We start from the raw sequence: 21047 nt of genomic DNA, 5'->3' as shown, positions 1-21047 counted from the left end.
GTAAAGTTTTCCCTCTACCTGCCCCTGATGACAGATGACATTTCCAAACAGAACTTCTCTGGAGAGTAAGTTCAGTGGGGCATATAAGACACCAGAGCTAGATGTGGGTGGGCCTATCATTAGAGATAAAAAGAAGGTTTAATAAATGGGAAGTATTGGAAAACGAACCTAGATCTTGTTTTGGATACATGCGAAAGTGGTAAAGGCAGGCCGGAGAGTCATAATTGCATCCCCCAAAACTCACCCAATGCAGGGCATTGCTTATCTCTGAAGAGAAAGGAAGAGATTGAAGTGGGAAGGGTGGCCAAGAGAGTCTGGCTGTGTCCTAGGTTTATTTGCAAACACACACGCACACGAACACACATGCACACACATGGCAGAATGGTGGTGATCTGAGGCACGGGGCTGTGGGGATGGGGTGTTTGTCCTAAAGTCAGACCTTCAAGGACTTCTGCAGAATTCCAATGGGGAAGCCCTCGATGGGGTCTGTCGTGAGCCACAGGCGGAAATCTGGGTGGGGCTTGGTGATCCTCTCCAGGGACTTCTCCAGATCTTTCAGCCACCGGACCAGGAGATGGCAGTTCTGCAGCATCAGCCACTGCCCACGAGCCACCGCCGTCTCCAGCAGCTGCAGAGCCACCTGCATCGATGGGGAGAGAAGGGAGGAGTCAGGGTCCCAAAGTCACACTGACCCTGTGCTCTCCCAGAGACCCACTCCATGCCCCGAGAAAACGAAGAGCCCACTCCAGCAGAAGGCATGAAGATATGAGTGACCCAGGAGCTACAGAGGCTGCCTTCAAAGAGCTGATCTTTTAGAATCCCTTCAGGGCCACTGGGCCACCAGGCTGCTCCCAGCCTGGAGCTCCAGGCTCTCTGGGACATTTGCAGCGGTGCCCTGACTACCCCCATGGCCATGCCATGGGGATAATGACAACCCTAATTAGAAACAGGGATGTCACTAAGACTGGAGGAAAGGAGGACTATGTGTGGACAGACATTGGAAACAACAGAGCACAACGTCCAGGCAAGGTCAGGCAGTGACAGCATGCCCACTCTAGAACCATCCTACTGTCCCACATCATCCTGGTACCCGAGTGCTGCTCAAGGGACTGGAAATGCACCCAGCTCACCGTGGAGCAGCACCCTTGAAACCAGATGTTAGCCCATTGCTAATGGAGGCCAGTGACATCACCTACATTTAGAGTTTGTTCCTTCCAACAACTAATTACCTTTTCTTGACCTTGACCCATGGCAAGGAATTTGAGGCGGTTTCCTCCAAAACCACTGCGCTCAGCTAACTTCATAAGGTCACTGGCAGGGTTGGACCCGGGACTGAGGATGAACACAATGGGCGAGTTTGGCGTGCTCTGCTCAAAGATGGCCTCGAAGCTGATCATCGGGGGCTGCACATACCTAGTGAGGGAAACAACATGGGGGCCCTCATGGAGGACAGCCACAGCACACTTGCCTCATCCCTTCCAGAACCTTCTGGCTGTTCCTCTGCTCTGCACAGGTGAGAGTCCAGTGTTTATGCACACATCACACATGAGAGGGTGAAGTTCTAGGGGACAGGGGCCCCACTGCATCCCCTAGCACAACCCAGCACATCCATGGGGATGCTTCCTGACAGGGGCCCTTCAAGGTGGACGTCCCCTTGGCACACAGCCCAGAGGTTCCACACCGACAACTCCACAGGTATGTCCTGAATGGCCCACTTCTCAAGATTTTTGAAAATGAGTTGCCAACACATCAGGCTTGAGCAATTTCATGTAGAACCCCAAATTTGTAGCTTCTTTCAAAGAGTCAGAGGATCCAGCCACTCTGGGTCCCCCTTGCCCACTGGTGTGAACAGGAACTAAGGGGCAGCTGCCCCTGTGGACCAGGGTCGACTGCTCTGATTTGTCGCAGTCCCCACCCAGCCTCGCTCACTCGCTGCCATCTGAGCATGAGTCTGCAAGCCCAAGTCATCTGCCTGGCCTCAGTCCTGGAGCCACGTTGTCCAGTATGGAAGGTCAGTAGGCCTGTGTGGCTATTGAGCATGTGAAGTGTGGCCAGTCCAAGCTGAGATGGGCAGCAAGGGTAAATTCACACAGGCAGGACTTTGAAGATATAACACCAAAAAAATTTTAAAACCCCACGTGAGATATCTCAATGTTTGTATTGATTACATGTTGAAATGATATTTTTTACTTTTTTTGAAATGATATTTTAATGTGTTGAGTAAAATATTATTAATTTTAACTTTATCTGTTTCTTTCCGAATGCGGCTACTAGAAGACTTCACACACATGGTTTACACTGTACTTCTCCCAGATAGCGCAGAACTAGAGTGACTACCAAACACTGCTCAAAGCCAGGGCAGTGGTGGCTCTCTCAGAAGCTCACTGCTGTCTACCAGTCCGGGGTGCAGGGCAGGGGGCAGTGACCCCACAGAAGGGCAAAGCAAACTCAACAATGCACTTACTTCTCTCCCATTGTTACAGTCACGTAGTCGGTCACCGCCCGATACACCCGATCCACACGGAAACAACGCAAAATAAGCAACTTCTGGAAAGGGGTGATGTTGTTATCGTAACCCAAAGGGAATGGAAACTGCTCGAGGGAGTCCAGGTCATACCACTGGGAAGAGCAAAGAGTATTTTTGTGGTGGCATCAACTCAGAAACGAAACAGGCCCCCATTTTTACAGGAAGGTCCCAAAAGTCACTGTAAAGGAATGAAACCTACAGAAGTATGACCTCAAGGTCACTTCCGGTCAGATCTGTCATTTTCGATTCTCTCCCCTTCCAAAACTATGACCTTTGGGGAGGGGGGGACTGAGTCTTTTTGACTGCTGAGTCCCCAGTGCCCATCAAGGGTGGTTGGTGCCCATTTCTGAGTGGATGGATGGATGGATGGATGGATGGACAGAGATGGATGGACAGACAGATGGATGGACTGACAGATGGACAGACAGATGGATGGACAGATGGACAGTTCTCCCACAACACTAGCTGGGGTAGATAAAGGAGAATTTGATCAAGGGTGCTGGCAGGCACTGACTACACTCTGAATGGGTCACTCTGGAGTATCTTCTCACTCACAAGGAGTAAGGCCATGATTTAAATCTCAAGATGACTGACAGGGAAAGGAAGGCGGAGGCAGAGAACATGGTTTCACCTCCTTCCAGACAGCCACGTGTTTCTCAATATCATCAGGAAGGTTTCCGAAGTCATTTGAGAACATTTCTGACAAAAGCATGATATCTTCCCATCCCTGGTCAGACAACCAAGCACAGGGCTTTTTCCGTTGGCTTTTCTCCAGGGAAATGTTTCCTAATCACAAGAGAAGGGAAGTAAACAGCCGGCAGCCACATGCCGATTGGAGCGGGCAGCTCAGTACTTTGACTTCTCCCACTCCTGGGAGAACCTGCATCTCCAGAGGGGACTGGACAGACAGGGATACACGGCTTGCCTTGTCCCACTGCCCGGGACACCAGACAGGCAGGTCAATGTGGCTTCCAGCCTCAGGGAGCCTGTGGGCAGCAACCTGGCTGCTCCGGGCCAGACCAGAACCATTTCTGAGGCTGGAACTGCCAACTGAAATATTTGGTACGGCAGCGCCATCAGAAGTCAAGTTCTAAGGAGAAGTTTTGGTAATGCTGTTTCAACGAACAAGTGCAATGTGGGCCAAGGGAGTGGGGAAGAACGAAAGGAGGCACATTTGTCACCTTTTAAGAAGAAATCTAATTCTTCCTGGGGGACTCTGCCTTCTGCTTGCTCTATCTTGATCGTCATATTGAAAGAGAAGAGTAACTTGTGTCTCTCAAACAACCCTGGAGGGAAACATCAGAGGGGCACTGATAGAGTCAAGTCACTTTGAAAGTGGTGTTTCCTATGCACAAGCTTAAGCATGAGAGAACTGAAATTCCAGACAGCAAGGCGGCACTCAGTCTCTGCTGCACAGTTGTCCACATCTATGGAATCTAAGGACAGACACCACATCTAGGGACAGACACCACGGGCTCAGTTTGCACCCGGAGCCCACCAACTGGCCTGTGGTCCCGCTCACTCGTGTGCATCTGCAGCAGCCCTGCCCAAAGCGGCACCCACCCCACCTGCCTGGAAGTGCAGCACAGGGTCCAAAGGCGACTGGAGGACAGTATGATAGAAGTCCAGAGCTGCTTTCTCTATGGAAAACAGGTCGTTTGCCTAAGTGCGAGTTCTTGCCTGGTATAGTCTAGGTGTTAGAAGCTCCCTGCAAAAGGCTAGATAGGAAATATTTTTGACTTTGCAGGCTAGGTGGCCTCCAAAATAACTACTCATCTGCCCCTGCAGCAGACAAGCAGCCATAGATGACACAGAGACAAACAGGCATAGCCGTGTTCCAATAGCACGTTATTTACAAAAGCAGGCAGTGGGCCAGTAGTGGCCTGCCGGTCACGGTGTGCCAACCTCCACTGCAGAGCAAGCACATTCCACCAATAGATTCTGTATTGATGGTGGATGCTTAATACTAAAGTTCTTCTTAAAAAAAAATGGAAGAAATGGGGGCTCCTGGGTGGCTCAGTTGGTTAAAGTGTCTGCCTTCAGCTCAGATCATGATCTGAGGGTCCTGGGATCAAGCCCTACATTGGGCTCCCTGCTCAGCAGGGAGTCTGCTTCTCCCTCTTGCTTGTGTGTGCTCTTTCTCAGTCTCTTTCAAATAAATAAATGAATAAAAATCTTAAAAAAAAGAAACAGAAGAAATGTGTTCTTGGGGAAAAAACTGTGTAAGTCAACATCTGTGACTCGAATTCCACCTTCTGTGAGCTGCAAGGGACAACAGTCCTCAACCTTGTTCCTGCCCTACTGGTAGGAGCTGAATTATGTCCCCCCCAAATCCACGTGTGGAACCCGACACGACCCCTTGTTCCTCCAATGTGACCATGTTTGGAGAAGGGGCCTTTAAAGAGGGAATGAAGGGAAACTGAGCCTCACATCCTAAACAGAAGAGATCTAGACAGACAGACAAAGGGGCACATGCACAGGGCATGTCTGTCCTAATCAGGGCAGAGAGGCGCTCACCCGTGCAACCGTAGTTATAGATGTTGAAAGTCAGCGTGTCCATAATGTTCCGTAATCGCTTCATGAGAATGGAATCAGGCAGGGACTTCTTAAGTGACAAGCCAAAGACCTCTAAGAAGACGATGAGGGAGTACTGGTACATGGCGTTCACCAGGGCCATCTCGGACAGCACAAAGAACAGGATGGCCCCCCTCCTGGCAGCCGGCCGGTAGCCATCTCGCAGCCTGTCTATGTCCAAGGCCGTCTTCTCCGCCAGCTTGAGCTTCTCCGATACCTAAAGCAAAGGTGCGCACCACCGGGGAAATGGAGAGACTTACACCGTAACCAGAATGATTTACGAAATGGGCAAGAAAGCAAGGAATGCAGACAGCAGGAGCAGGAGGGAGCAGCAAAGAAATCCATGCAATGCTTGTGGAGGTTTGCAGAGCACCTACCCACCCTCTTGCGACGTGTAGTGGATGTTTGTTGGCTGGACTCCCCGGTACCTGTGCCCTGTTCTTCTAACAACAGTCCCTGACTCTAACTTGGAGACTCCAATTTCCCCCTCTCATTCCATATGTTGGGTCCACCCCAACTCCAGGGGAGGAGCGTGTGACCCAGGCCCAGTCTACACACAGCACTCCCAGCCATGGTATTCATTTGGGGTGGGTATGTGACTGAACTGACTCTCAGGACCTTCATGATAGAGACAGGTAAAGATTCTCACTCTTCCCTTTGGACCTGAACCTGAGGGGGCATGAGGCCATGCCCACCTGCTGACCATGAGGGGAGCTTGGCTCACAGGGAGGCAGAGAATGAAGCTGCCTCAACAAAAGGCCCACCCTGGAAACAGAGAGAAACTGAGCCCTAATGATATGTTTAGAGTCCTAGATCCAGCTCTACCTGAAGCCATCCCTGGACTTTCCACATTCTAGGCAGATAAATTCCCTGTTCACTTAAGTAGAGCTGGGTTTTCGATCACTCTTGACTCAAAGAGGCTGATCTGATGCACAAGGGTCCCTGGGAACACCTCTAGGGCCTCCCTCCTCATAGAACACCCCAACAAAGGTGGCCTGTTCTCATCAGGCAAAGCCTTGGATGACTAAGAGCTCAAATCTGATGCCAGCACAGTTGGCCATCCCCACCCCCACCGTACCCCTATGCCTCTGCTTCCAAGACCCAGGAATGAGCCCCTGAGATCACCAAGTCCAGTTCTCTCCTTGAGCAGATGAGGGCACTGGCGCCCCAAAGGCATATCCAGGAACCACTACCACCACTCCCAGCTCAATGCAGTTTATACCTCCATGGCCTTGGATTTGGTCTCCTCCAGGGTCTGTACCAGCTCCACATTGTCCAGCATGTTCCCCGTGGAGGTGGCCAGTTCCCGAAGCAGAGAGTCTTCCAAATCCTTCAGCAGGTTCTTGTTCTCACTCGTCTCCTGGATGAGGTGCTCCCGCTGCTCCTCCAGCTCTCGCCTCTCAAAGGCCACCAGCACGCTCAGCAGCTGGTCCTCGAGACCTTTCAGTGTGACTATGGGGAGCAAAGGGAGGCCATCACTGCCAGGCAGCCCACGTCTCCGTGCCCACTGCACGCTGTGCCTGGGCCAAGTGGAGGGTGCAACTGAGCCAGCACTTTGGGAACTCGAGGACTTGCTCCTGCCATCACTCTAAAGCCAACAGGTCAAAACCGTCAAAACAACACAGAGATGCTCCTTTACAGAGTGGTGGGCAACAAGCGTGCAGGGGCTCCCACACATTGGGGAGCCTGAGCTGAAAGCACTTCCAACCTACTTAACCTATTTAAGCAGGTGGAGGACACTCCTAGAAAGTGGCACCGGTTCCTAACAGAATTAAGCTGGGAGGAAGGAGAAGGGGCATCTAAAATCATGCCACCTATTCAAACCCAGAATAACCTCCTGCCCCAGCAGAGTGGGGTCTCACCCTACTCCGAGTGTGCGTTTCCAAGAGCAATGGCCCAGACTCAGCACCCCCCAAGCCACGCATCTCCCTGCCTCCCTAGGGGGCACCCAAACCTTCATCATTAAGAACCAACCAATGAAGACATGACCCTGAGAGCATGACCTGAGGTACCTGGGGAAAGCAAACCAAACAGTGCCCCATGGAAGCCCTGACTGCTGACTGTGGTCTCCATGCTGACCACCCCATTTGCCACTGAGGGTACAGACATCCTCACCCGTGTAGTTGATGACCATGGCCTTCCCAAACACAGATGGGGTGTATCTGGGATTGGCCAGCTTGGTGATTAGGTACAGTCGGAAATTTGAGTCATAATCCACTTCCTTATCCCCCAGGATGATGAACTGGCGTCCTTGGGTGACTTTGATATTCTTCTCCAAGACATTATCAATCACAGGATCGATGTACTCGTCCACGTCATGGAACAGGAAAGGGGTCCCATACTTTATGGACATCTCGAGCTGCTTCAGGAAGTCAGGGTCGTTAAAGGAAGCCACCTGGAAGACAGGGTGGTAGGCACAGGGTGCTGTGTCCTCAGCACACACATGGGGAGAGCGCCTCTGGGGGGGGGGAGCTTCAAGGGAGGCCAGGAGGCCCACAGAAGCCAGAAAGCCACCACGGTCAAGCTCTGAGCAGCCAAAGGAACCATAGCAGTGTCAGGACGTCTCGCAGGAGACCTCAAGAGCATCCAACACAGAGTCCACAGGAATGTTTATCTCCCTCACTGCTTTTCTTCTCCTCCCACCATGACGGTGGGAGGCTTTGATGACGGCTCATGACAGCTTTGATACCTCTTTCCTCAAAATGTCTGAAAAAACTCTCCTCAATTCCAGCTCCCTGGGCCCTCTTTTATTCTGCTCACTAACTGAGCCTCCCCGCCAAGAGAGAGGAGGTGGGGGAGGGGATGGGGTAACTGGGTGACGGGCACTGAGGAGGGCACTTGATGGAATGAGCACTGGGTGTTATATGTTGGCAAATTGAATTTAAATTAAATATATATATATATATATATATGAAGAAGGTGGTAGGGGGAGCAGGGCTGGGGGCTAGGACAGGCCCTCTCAGGACCTTGCAGGCTGGGGTGGGGGGTTGTCAAGGGCCATCTCCACATTAATAATATTTGTTTCACTGTAGCTGGGTGTCTATTTTAGAGTAGACCCTCCCCCAACAGCATGTACATATGTAGAAGCAGGGACTAGAAAAAAAAACAAGGAAAAAGCAAAACTGAAAATCATGAGTTTGTGAAGTAGTTTAGCAAAAAGTGAATGAGCCCACCAATTTCACCCAGGAAAACTAAACACATATGTACACACACACACACACACACACACACAAAAGCATGTACAGGAATGTTCACAACAGCATTATTCATCATAGCCAAAAAGTAGAAATAATCCAAATGTCCATCAACGGATAAATGGATGGTAAAAGGCGGTATCAGGGCACCTGAGTGGCTCAGTGGTTGAGCGTCTGCCTTTGGCTCAGGGCATGATCCTGGGGTCCTAGAGGATCCGATGGAGTCTTGCATCGGGCTCCCGGCAGGGATCCTGCTCCTTCTTCTGCCTATGTCTCTGCCTCTCTCTGTGTGTCTCTCATGAATAAATAAAATCTTTTTAAAAATAAAAATAAAAAACAAAACAAAAGGCGGTCTATCCACACAATGGAGTATGATTCAACCGTGAAGAGGAAGGAAGCTCTGACACTTGCTAGAACCTGGATGAACCTCAAAAACATGATGCTCAGTGAGAGAAGCCAGACATGAAAGGCCACATAGTGTATGACAACCCCACTGATATGAGATGTTGAGAAGAGATGAACCTACAAAATATATTAGAGGTGCTAGGAGATGGGGGTGATGGGAGGATGGAGCAGGTGATGGATAAAGCACACAGCATTACTTTTTGGGGGTGGTAAAAACTGATTCTGGTGATTGTTATACAACACTGTATATAATATACTAAAAATCATTGAATTGTACACTTTAAATGGGTGAATTTTACAGTATGTGAATTACATCTCAACTAAAAGATACTGCGATATCTTTCCTTCGTTCAAAAATAAAAAATAAAAAAGATTGAGCATCTCAGGCCACTCAGCCCTGTGCAGGTAAGGAGGATGCAAAGATAAGGAAAGCATGATCTCCACCTTCAAGTCTCTCATAGCTGCGAGGCAAAGCACAGGTAAGAGAGCAAAGCGCAAGGCAGGCCATGCTGCCCTCAAAGACTCAACAGGACGGGTGTGCAGGGATGGAGAGGGCTCTACCCAGATGTTCAGGACAGTGATATGTCAGCTCAGCCCAGGGCCTGGGGCTGCCAGCTAGGGACCTTGAGAGAGGCAGGCTGTGCCCCGGGAGCAGGCAGTGAGGACAGAGGACACCAGGGAGAGCTGGTCATACCCGCAGGTTATTTTTCTCCTCTTTTCTCTTTATCCAGTTGAGGGCCTGCTGCTGGGGGTCGATGCAGAGGGGGAAGCGGCTGGCCCGGGTGGTAAGGATGCCATTCTGAACCGAGAGCTCATCAGGGGGCAGCCCCTGGGATCCCCACCTGGAAGGGACAGTGACAGGGAAATCTATTTTTCTTGTCAAGTTGTAACCGGGTGCTAAGAGTAACAGGCTTAGCCTTCCAGAACAATCTACCAGCCCCCAAGCTGCTCAACTCTCCTCAGGGTCGGGGAAGCTGGATTTGCAGCTCACCTTGCCATTTCTACACAAATCAGCTACACTCCTCACTCTCCTGCACCGGGATGACACCCACGTGGACCACTCACCAACCCCCGCCCCCCCCTCACCCCAGGCACCCTTGTCCTCCGGGCTCAGGCTCACACACACCTGCTGATCTCAACATCATCGGTGAGCAGGTTTTCTAACCGGAAAGGCTGGCTCAGGGGAATCTCCCGCTCCAGGATATCATTCTGCCAAACTTGCTTGACCATCTGGTCACGAAACTCCCAGGTGAATGCGCCCTCATAGCTCAGGAAAGCTGAGCAGAGCAGGCAATCCCCCAGCAGCTTCACTCGCCGGTGCATCAGCTCATCCAGCTCGCTCAGCCACCTGGCACAGGAGATAAGGGCTACGGTAAGCCGTTATCTCCTAGCACAATCAGAAGGAACATTCTAGAAGAAATGCTTTGACACATTGCTAATGGGGCTAGCCAGAAGGAAACATCATTGGAGACAGTCTCTTCTTTTAGAAACAAAGAATGCCAGGTCATTTTGGGACTTCCTACTCTAGGAAGCCCAGGGTTTTAGAAGATCATGTTCAATTGCAGGGACCCAGCATCTAGTGGGCAGAACCCAGCATCTAGTGGGCTGGGTAAATGTTTGCGGGATGCATCTAGTCTCAAAGCTATTTATTAAGCAGTAATCACATTGTTTCTGAATGCTTTAATCAGTAACTTAAAGACACTCCCAGTAGAACTCATGAGATCTGGTCCTGCTTGGGTGACAAAATTCTACCCCAGATAAAAGGAAGTAGATGTTTCATTTGGCCCCTTCTGCTAAGTGGCCCAGTCTTCTAGGTTTTAGAAATACTGAAAATGGTTTATTTCCCATAAGCAAACAGTATCTTTTAGTGTTTTCCATACCACTTTTTAGGTACCAGATTAGGAACTACTCTCACATCCAGTGGACCAGTTATGGCCAAACAGCATTGCCCCTAGGCATCAGCCAGCCAGCCCGACCTGCTTAAAATTGAAGCTCAGGACCAAGCCAGACACAAGAGCCCTTAGAAGACATCTGTCCAGCAACAGAGGCGGACTCCTCCTCCAGACTCACCCAGGAGGCACTCAGGGTTAAAGGTCTCCAAGAAGTAAACATTTCCAGGACAGACGGCACCTTACCAGAGACACTGGTGCCTCCCTGTCTCCACAGCAGCACTGCCTCCTTAACCCTTAATAATTATCTAATAAACCACAGAATGTGTAAAATGGTATTAGCTGCCCTGAATGTGTTAAGAGCAAAATCAGAATTTTCCCACACTGTTTTCAGGTAAAACTGCAACGTGCAGTTGAGACGACATGGCAAGAAAGTTGGTTGCTGATGTCCACTCACAGACCCCTTCTGGCTCGGAGCTCTCATTGGAGGGGTCCCTTAGGTGCTGACCTGATGTTCTCAGAGCCCAGCCCAGAGATGAGCTTGTCTGCAGCAATCAGCCGCCTCTCCATGATGTCGGCTTCTTCCTGCAGCTTCTGCTTTTCCAGGATGGCTGCCTCGTATTTGGCCCCCAGAGCCTCCAGTTCCCTCTGGATGGCTGCCAACTCATTCTGGATCCTTTCGAGCTCGTGTTTAGTGAGATAAAAGTTCCGCTCCAGCCTGGCCACCTAAGTGGAGACAAGTCACAGAACGGTGGGGAAAGGTGCTATAGTAGGGCAGGGATAAAAGAGCCTCACCCCTGGGCTTGTGTCCACACCACATCTCTAATGATGTTCCCACTCTTTGGGGCCACCATATGCCCTGCTGAGGGATATGGCTCTTTTTCTTAGTCACCTCTTCCACCATTGGCTGCAAAAGCACTAATCCCATTGGAAAAAAAGATATCCTGCATCCAAGTTGGCAGATAGCTTAATTTCTGGGTGTGCTGAGGTCACAGCAAAGTGACACTGTGGTTCTGAATCAAAAAGTCAAAAGAATTCATTGAAAACAGTCCCAGACACCTGATTCCAAGTTTTCTGAGTAACAAAATTCTGAGTTATAAAGCAATGTCAAAATATGTCTCAAAATGATCAAGTCACCTTATAACTCTCTTTGTATTGTGTGTTCCACGTTACTTGACCCAGGAATTCTCATCTGGGGCTGATTTTGCCACCACCCCCGCTCCCACCCCCAGAGGACATATGGCAACGTCTGGAAACATTTTTAGTTGTCAAAACGGAGGGGTAAGGTCAATGGCATCCAGCAGGTAGAGGCCAGGGATGCTGCTACACAGCCTGTAGTGCACCAGACAGGACAGGACCCACCACACAGGACTGTCCAGCCCCAAATGTCATTAGCACCGAGGCTGAGTGTCCTGCTTTAGTTATAGAGGATGATTTTTACCCATAAGCCTTCCTCTTTTCACACAAAATTTGAAATCTTCCAGACTTTGGTTCCGCCAGTTCATTCACACTGTCCAGATGAGAGTTATATAATTCAAGGTTATCATTTATTAGTGGTGGAGGGGGAAATGTTTATGTGATTTAAAATTGGAACTTTGCCAGAATTTTTCCAGCGAAGTTGTGGATGTAATAATTCTGACTCCAGGTTGCTCTCTTGGCAGCAGTGTGTAGGTCTTACACAGGGACAATACCTTTTCTCTTTTGGGCTTGATTTCTCTAAAAACATCACAGTAGCCCATTACAGCTTCAACAAATTTCAGCATCCCCAGGCCTGCTTTGCTCACAGCTTCCATTTCTTCGGTTGTGGTATTGAGGGTCTTCAAGAGGCCTAATGGTCAAAGGTGCAATAATTTCGATGAGTGACTAGCCTCATCTTGGGGAAGTAAAATAGGAAATAAACTGTCGATGGACAAGCGTCACTAAATGAGTTTTATGTAGGTGGACACTTCAGATGTGAGTGAGAGGCACAGGTTACTACTGCCCAGGACATACTATGATCCAGGTACATGCATGTCCATGGTGTCCGTGGGGACCCCCAACTGCATCACAGTGGCTCAGAGCAGGGAGTTAGCTGAAATTCATATGCCATGATGGGTCACCATCACCTCTACCCATACCCTCACCTCAAGAGGTTTCACATGAATAGAAACCCATCCAGTCAATACTCAAGTAAAGAGAGGTTCTTGGGTTTTTACAGTTGCTATCCTTTGTGTTTCACTCAGTTTTATTTCTGAGTGGCTGAGAAAGAGCATTTGATAATAACGTTCTGAACAAACCATGAAGATAAACAGTGACACTAAGAATTTGAATGACTTTTCACAAAGACTAAAGCCTCATCCCCACTGGCTAAGCATCTAGGCCGGTCAGGCATCAGACTCAAAGGGAAAGCAGGCATTCTATAACTGAAGATGGGGAGGCTGGCTGTGGTGCCAGCCCCTCCTCACCCATTTCCCAGAGACCTATAGAAGACTTTATACTGGCAAGAGGTGCAAGAGGAGAAGTCAGGGTTAGAGCGCCTCTTGCACCCCCATGCTTAATGGACAAGACGGACGGAAGACAAGGCCAGCCTGGGGTCCATAGGAAGGTCCTGTTTCCTAATGGGAAACACCAGAGTGATTGGTTTTGAATGTTCAGAGGGCATCGGCTGCTATGGCCCATCTAGCATCCAGCCTTTCCATTTCACACAACAGCCCTCCATCTGCCTTTTGGAATGATTGTTTGGGCTATCCCATCTGTAGGGCCACAGTGACAACTGACCACAACAGGAGGGCTAGCCTGGGACTAGTATCCCTCTGTCCTCTCCATCCCTGCTCCCAAAGCCTGAGCTGCAAGATCAACCCTGGCTATCCCTGTGTCTGTCCGTACAAACCTCTGATATTTTTCACTTGGCTCTGGGTGATTGAATCAAAATCAATCTCCATCAGCGATCTCAGGAAATTCGGGTCAGACATCATGCCCTTGGCAGTCTTCCAATTGAGCTCTTTGTACCCTTTCATGATGAGGATGCACTCACACACGGTCTGCACCTGTATGGGGGGCTTAGCAAAGGACCTGGTGAGAAACAAGAACGTGTGTGAATCAGACCCAGAAGTGGCCGGGATCTAGCCTGAGTGAGAGTTCCACGAAAAATGGCTCAACCCAGAGTCATTTCTTAGAGGTGACACTGATTGGAAGCAGAGAAAGCCATATCCCAACATGGACTGGGGCGCCTCGGGTGCGCTTCTCTCAGGGCAGGGACTGGTCTCAGCCATCAGGTGCCAGATCAGGCTCCTCGAAACTGACTGGCATCAGAATCATGGGTGCGGGGACCATTAAATGCAAACCCAGGCTACCCCAAGCATCTGAGTCAGTAGGCCAAGGTGGAGCCTAAGAATCTGTCTCTAATTACGCCCTGGGGTGGCTCCTCAGACTCTGTCATGTAGCCACTGGCATTATTGCCATCCTCCACCTCCTCTTTGTCATCATCCTATTTTCCATTTATTAGATGAAGGTACAGGACTCAGAGTATTTGGATGGCCTGCCCATGTTCACACAGCCTATGGGGTCTGGGATCCCTACATTCTGGGCTCCTTCCAGGCTATGTCACTCCTTCACCATTTCCTTTGTCTTTGGTGAGACCAGACCATCACTCTGCTGTTCCAAACACTCGGATGTCCAGTACCCTCAACCCTCCAGGGAACTGAGACTCGAGGGAAGGGGACACAGCACAGCAGGCCTGGTAGAGACAGAAGAAGGAATGGGTGACATGTTAACTGTACCCGGGGGGGGGGGCTCTTGGCTGTCTGCTGCTGGGGAAAGTCTCTAAAAGACACATGAGTCCTGCAGACACCAAAATCATGAAGAGAGACAGAAGCATACGGAAAATGATGAAGAAGAGGTGAAGGGAAGGAAAGAAAAGGAGGAGAGAAGAGGTGGAGATGACAGAGGCCCCTGAAGGGCACAGGACAGTCTAGGAGCAGGGTGAGGTGGAACCCCAGCCAGTCCACCAGGAGGCGAGCAGGAGGAGAGAACAAGAGAGTGGGAACAACCCAGCCAGCACAGCAATATGGAGACTGTCTATACTGGGCAAGTGCCCCCCTATCCCAGCCCCCAAGACCCCCACCCACTTGCCTGCAGACAAGAGAGGAGAGAAGGAGCCACATGGTGTAAGGACAAGCAGAGGCAATGACTCCAGCACAAAGACCAATGATTAAAGTAATGGTCCTGAGTCACCAGGGAGAGGTTCAATTATACTGGCATTAGGCGCTTACGAAAGCAGGCAACGCTGTCAACTGTTTTTAAAAGGTTTACTTTGGGGTTGACAAAGGCCAGGCCCAGGCCACTGATCTTTGAATAATCAGAGAAGGAAAAAATCAGTAAGATGTTTTCAGATATAAGACAGAAAAAAACCCAGCCTCTATGCAGGGTCCTGCGTCTATGGGCAAGCTATAAACCATCCAGGGCTCTCAATATTCCCATCTGTAAAATGGGGAGGCAGAACCAGACCTTCCTGCTCCAAAACTCTGTGAGTCTGTGAAAGTGAAGTTCTCTGCTATCAGCTTACAAACTAGGACCTAGAACCATGTTTACCAGCACGTATCACTGTCATAACACAGGATAACTGAAGTGTTAATAATCTTGAGGCTGTCAGGCTGGGAAATAGAAACGTTTCTGTTTCATTTCCTTTCTCTTATCACAAAACTCAGGTGTGAGAGAGAGATGATGATGATGATGATGATGATGATAAGATGCTGTCCTCCCTGGAGGGGAAGAATTATCACAAACCACACTCCCTACCTTCTCTCACTCTAACCCAGACTCTCTGTCTGCTTTTCCCTCGGCCCAAGCTCCTTCCAGCCTCAGAGGGGGTCCCCCCTCTAGCCTCTATCCTGTAGCTGGTGAATCCCTACTCTCTAGTCACATCTCAGTTTAAATGTCACTTCCAGGGACAGAGGCAGTGGGACGCCTGGGTGATGCAGTTGGTTAAGCATAAGGCACTTGATTTTGGCTCAGGTCGTAATCTCAGGGTCCTGGGATCAAGCCCTGCATCGGGCTCCAACCTGAGTGTCGAGTCTGCTTGGGTTTCTCTCTCCTTCTCCCCGCCCCACCTCTCAAATAAATAAAAAAACCTTTAAAAAATAAATGTCAAAAAATAAATAAAATAAATAAAAAATAAATGTCATTCCTGAGGAATACCTTCCTCAGCCTCCCATCCTCCAGACTAGGTTAAGTTCCCCCATTATCTACAGTCATGGCAGCAAAGACCTTCTCGTTTAACTTTTTGGGTGATTTTACTGAACATATAGGATTCCTGAATGAATGCCTGTGCCTTCCTGAGAGTGTCAGTTGAATGTAGTGAAGACTCTGCCTGCCTGGTTCATTGCTGCTCAGCCCCAGTGCCAGCACAGGGTGGGTGTGTGGTAGGCACCCAAAGACTACCAAATGAATGGAAGGAAGAAAAGGAAAATCTCAAGCCAGTAACAAAGGGAGCATTTATACTACAGAGGATCATCCATTTTTAATCTTCATGACTCCTAATCTTCCTGCCTTAATATCTGATGACTACTACAAAAGGGGATTGAACATTACAGAAAGAAGGGGCTAAATTGTCAAGATGTCAGTGCTGGCTCACCACAATTAACATCCAAACAACCTAAAGAAAGCCAGATTATAGTCATCTGGAAAAAATAAAATTGGATCTGAACTAAACTGAACTCCAGTAAAATCCAAAAGATCAAATATTTAACTGTATAGAATTAAACTGTAAAAGTACAGGAAGAAATCATGGGGAAACTGTTTTATGATCCTGCAGTTTTAAAGCCTTTTAAGTATTACATTATATCCAAAAGCCATAAAATAAAATATTGCTAAAGTCTGCCACATAAAAATAAAAATTTTATATACAACAAACACAAACACACACACAAACCTCACCAGCAAAGTCAAATGGCCAATGAACCACTGGGGAAAATATCTGCAACTCACATCATGGATATAAAGCTGATCTCCCTATCACATAAAAAGCCACTAGTTTATAAGTTTCTCTTTGTTACCATTGATAGGAAAGAAGCATCTTGGACATGAGATTGTTAAGCTGTCTCTGAGAAATGTCAGAACTTACTAGGTTGGCAGCAGAGGGGCAGAAGGAAGTATAGAGGGAGAGTTGTATACAGATGTTTTCATATTTACATTTTAATGATAACGTGTATTAGTCTCTTTGGCTGTACTATAGAAATACATTAAGTGATTCAATGGAAACATACCTCTTTGCTAACTGAATATTATAGATTGGATGATGAATTCTTTTAGAAGCATTATATGTTGTGTACTCTGTTACTTTATGTCTCAGTTTTTAATTTAAAAGAATTTTTTTTAATTTTTATTTATTTATGATAGTCACAGAGAGAGAGAGAGAGAGAGAGACACAGGCAGAGGGAGAAACAGGCTCCATGCACCGGGAGCCCGACGTGGGACTCGATCCCGGGTCTCCAGGATCGCGCCCTGGGCCAAAGGCAGGCGCCAAACCGCTGCGCCACCCAGGGATCCCTCTCAGTTTTTAATTGAACATTAAGGGAATGCAGTATTTTAATTGTAACTCTGCCAATATCTTTATCTAGAGGCCTGTTGCCATTTTTGTCTTTTATATTTTTGTCGCCAAGAAAGGCAGGATTACATTTTTTTTTCAGATGGAGTTGGTGTCGTGTATTCTTGGTTATCAAAATACTCATAGTTTGGGGACTTCAACATGATAAATATTCATGGCGTGTAAAAGCATGATACATAACTGTACGACCTTACTTAAAATGCTTACTTGTGTAGATAGATACACACACGGGACCTAGAAGTCAAACTGTAAACTGCTTGTGATTATGGATGACTTTGTTCTTTCCTTCTTGTGTTTTTCAGTTTCCTTTTATGCACATATTAACTTTTAAAAAATAAATTTTTAAAAAACTTTAAAAAAAGCCACTAGAAATGCATAAGGAGGAAAAAAGCAATAATAACAATTCAACAGATAAATGGGCAAAGCATATGAACAGTTCACAGAAAAGGAAATACACACAACCTTTACACACATTTTTCACATATGAAATAAAGGCCAACCTGACTTGCAATAGGGAAATGCACATTAAAACTACACAATACTATTTTTCATCTACAAAATGAGCAAAAATTCAAATGTATAATAATGTTCTCTGTTGGTGAGGCTATGAAAAAGCAGGCAAATCACATGGATTGTAAGTAGAGGATAAACTGGTTCCACCCTCAGGGAGAGCATTAAATAGTAGCTGTAGACATTATAAACGCACACATCCCTGAGCTCGGCAATTCCATCTCTGGAAGTGTGCCCTTCCAGTGGACTCACCCAGTTGCAGAATTAAGTATAGTCAGGATTATGCTTTGCCATGCAAGTCATAAAGGCAAAAGACTGGCAAGAGATTCATAAACTGGGGCTGGTTAAATAGATAATGGCACAACCACACTGTGAAATATGATGGGCTTTTTTGAAATATTGAGGAAGTTCATCCTATAGCAACATGCAAAAGATCTCCAAAATGCATTGTACACTGGAGAAGCCAAGATATAGGAAAATGTGTGCAGACATTTACACACCAAAAAAAAAAAAAAAGGAAGAAAAAAGAATACTCAGGTATCCCTTGTTCTTACTACTAACTTCAGAGTCTAAAGTTGGGAACTCAAGAGACACATGTTGCCTGGTTGCCTTGATCTTGCATAAAAACTCTCTGGATGGATACATGAGAACTGAAAGGCAATGGATATCTGTTGCGTGGGGGGAGGGGTATTAAGCTGGTGGGGCTTGTGGGAGGGGCTTTCAAATGTCTTTTTTATGTAGGAACCATGATCCTAGTTCATGCTTACTTGGCACTGACTGCATGGTCAACCCAATCCTGAGAACTCTTCATATAATAGTTCAGTCAATCCTCTACATCGCCCTGATGCCATGGGGACAGTTATCATCCACATGTTACAAATTAAGAAACTGCAGCACAGAGAGGCTAGGTGACTTGCCAAAAGTCACACAGCCCATAAGAGACAGAGCCATGCATGAGCATATCTATTCCAATAGTTACTTAAATTTTTTTTTAATTTTAAAATTTAAAAAATTTTTCCTTTTAGGTCATAGGCCATTTCCACTTTTTCAGAAAGGAGCTGAGCATCTATCTCACACCTGCCTTGGGTGTGAGGCAGGCATCCCTTGCTCACTGCAGGGGACATAGCAAGCTCTCCGTTTACTTCTGTAGAAACCCCATAGCCCCATTTTGCACCCCCTCGTTGGGTTGATGGGGGACTCACAGTCCCACCTCTCCAAATAAACCCCCCTCAAAACTCCTCCCCAGCTCTATGCTCTTGCAGTATTTTTATGCTGCTGACCTGGGAGTGGTGCCCAAAATTCATGTAACTGGTGATTGGCCATTTCCCTTGAAAACGTGTATGCTGATGGCCTATCCTACAGCACAAGCTGGTAAGCATTTCTGCCTTGTTCCAGGCCCTGGTCCAGACATCTGACACATACGACTGTCCTTATACCTTCATTCAACCCCACTTTGGAAAACTGAAACAATGCCTTCTTGCTAACAGCAGGAGCATCTGCAGATCACCTCCCAAGAACTGCTTGGGTCCTCTGCCATGGAACAAGCTGAAGATTCTGTTCAAATCCCCATGTTTCACTACCGAGCAAACAACAAGGGCAAAGGAAGGCTGCTCAGCCCTCAGTAAGAGCGAGAAGCATAGAGAACAAGCCTCATTCTTCCCAGAGCCCAAGATGGAAAGTCAACCTCTGATCCTGACCTGAAAGCAGGAGTCCCTCTAACACGAGACCTGGTTGTGGGGCCAGAGGGACTGAACCCTTCCTGCAAATGAGGATGTGATGGGGAGAGCTGAGGGATTGAGGGGGTCACCGGGGAGTGGGGAGCTGTGTGTGGGGCCAGCACACAGGGGAGTGCTCCTTCCCGCCTTTAGTCTTGGTGCTACATTTACCAGTGAGCTCTATTAGGGGCACCCTAGAGTCAGACCACACAATGTGGGGAGAAAGCTCCCCGCAGGCGCCATCCCGGGCCCCTTCTCCTGGGAGGCCTCTGGTTGTGGGAGCTGCAGTCATTTCACAGACTGACTTGCCAAATGCCTGGGGCCACAATGAGGAGCCACTTTCCCCACAGGCACACGGCTTGGCTCCAAGTGGATGAGAGCATCCCCTATCAGTCCTCAGTCAGGGACGCAGCTGTCACAGTATTTTCAGCAGGGCGCTTGCCCCCTGCACCAAGTGCCTGGCTGGTGTTCAGGGCAGACAGTAGTGGGCTTCCTGAGGAGAGCACCGGCTTGCGAAGCCCCACCTCTCCTGCACACCCCGCTCCAGAACTCAGTTCCCTTCTGTGAGACAGCCCAGGTTCAAAGGCAATAGGCCCTGCGACCTGCTGACTGGGAGCACCTGGGGCAAGCCACCTCACCACGCTGGGCCCCACCTTCCCCATCTTCAAACAAGGATGATAACAGCAATGCCAGCACCCACCCAGGGAAGTGCTTATAGCACAGTAGTCAGCCTGCGGTATGGCTCTAGGAATGCCTATCTGCTGTGATGACAGTAGCTGCTGTCAGGAGCGACACAGGTGGCCAAGCACACTCGGAGACTGCCATCAGTTACCTAATCTCGGTCACGTCTGATCTGTCCAGCTTCTGCAGCTCCAGCTTGGCAGCCTCTAGGATGGGCATGACCTCGGCCAGGGCCATCTCGGCCTCAGCCTTCTCCACCGCAATGATCTTGTTTTGTTCTTCTATCTCGATGGCTTTTTCTTCTGCGAGCTTCTTCTTTTCCTCAGCTGTGGGGGGAAGGGCAGGTTAGGGCAGCTACTGGGCAGGGAGAGGAGAGACCACAACCATTGGGACAAAGTGACACATAGCTCTCCCAGGTCAGTGGGCTGTCAGGGGATCTAACTCACTTTGGCCAATACGATGGCCTGGGGTGTTACTACTACTAGAATAGAAGTCCTCACGGGGCATGGGGTCTCCAACACCAGGACCACTGCTCTGACTCTGACTGGCCACCCCCTGTCCCACCACTCCATTCCACAGGCCAGCCCCCAACCCTGCTGGCCAGTGTGAGCTGAGGACACCAGGGCTGCCCTGTTTTTCTGGAGCAAATGGAGAAACAGACAGAGTTCTCTCTGCTTCTCATCACCATTTCCTAGGTTTATTCAGGCCCCACACAAAAGCCACCCCTCCTAAGGTGGCCTGTCCCTTCTATCGCTCTCGACCTCACCGCTCTCTTTGCTTCATGACACTGATAGAAATCTGGCATTTCGCCTAATTATTGGCTCACTGATTGTCTGATTCCACTCACTAGAATGCAGGCATCTCCCCAAGGGCTGGAACCCCAATGCTTAGAACAGGGTTCAGTTCACAGTAGGTGGACTGTGTTGAACAGTGTCCCCCATAATCCATGCCCACCTGCAGCCTCAGAAT

General features: G+C 48.7%; 1 protein-coding gene across 4 annotated transcripts in view; it reads right to left on the bottom strand.

The window, feature by feature from the left end:
• DNAH10 (dynein axonemal heavy chain 10) overlaps positions 1–21047 on the bottom strand; it is a 133203-nt gene that overhangs the window by 6996 nt on the left and 105160 nt on the right. For 2 of the 4 annotated variants that reach the window (XM_055322253.1, XM_055322256.1), the window contains 14 exons: positions 20230–20404; positions 13459–13640; positions 12281–12417; positions 11098–11315; positions 9827–10048; positions 9395–9542; positions 7217–7496; positions 6324–6553; positions 5045–5318; positions 3709–3813; positions 3159–3313; positions 2465–2619; positions 1230–1413; positions 440–640 (listed from right to left, as the gene is read on the bottom strand). In XM_055322253.1, the coding sequence (XP_055178228.1) occupies positions 440–640; positions 1230–1413; positions 2465–2619; positions 3159–3313; positions 3709–3813; positions 5045–5318; positions 6324–6553; positions 7217–7496; positions 9395–9542; positions 9827–10048; positions 11098–11315; positions 12281–12417; positions 13459–13640; positions 20230–20404 (2666 nt within the window). Of the gene's footprint in view, positions 1–171; positions 268–439; positions 641–1229; positions 1414–2464; positions 2620–3158; positions 3314–3708; positions 3814–5044; positions 5319–6323; positions 6554–7216; positions 7497–9394; positions 9543–9826; positions 10049–11097; positions 11316–12280; positions 12418–13458; positions 13641–20229; positions 20405–21047 lie in introns of those variants that run through there. The other 2 variants (XM_055322254.1, XM_055322257.1) reach the window with 2 other exon arrangements.

This window comes from Nyctereutes procyonoides, unplaced genomic scaffold, assembly GCF_905146905.1.
Source record: "Nyctereutes procyonoides isolate TBG_1078 unplaced genomic scaffold, NYPRO_anot_genome, whole genome shotgun sequence".
Classification (NCBI taxonomy): domain Eukaryota; kingdom Metazoa; phylum Chordata; class Mammalia; order Carnivora; family Canidae; genus Nyctereutes; species Nyctereutes procyonoides.
This window is presented reverse-complemented; position numbering and strand designations above follow the sequence as displayed.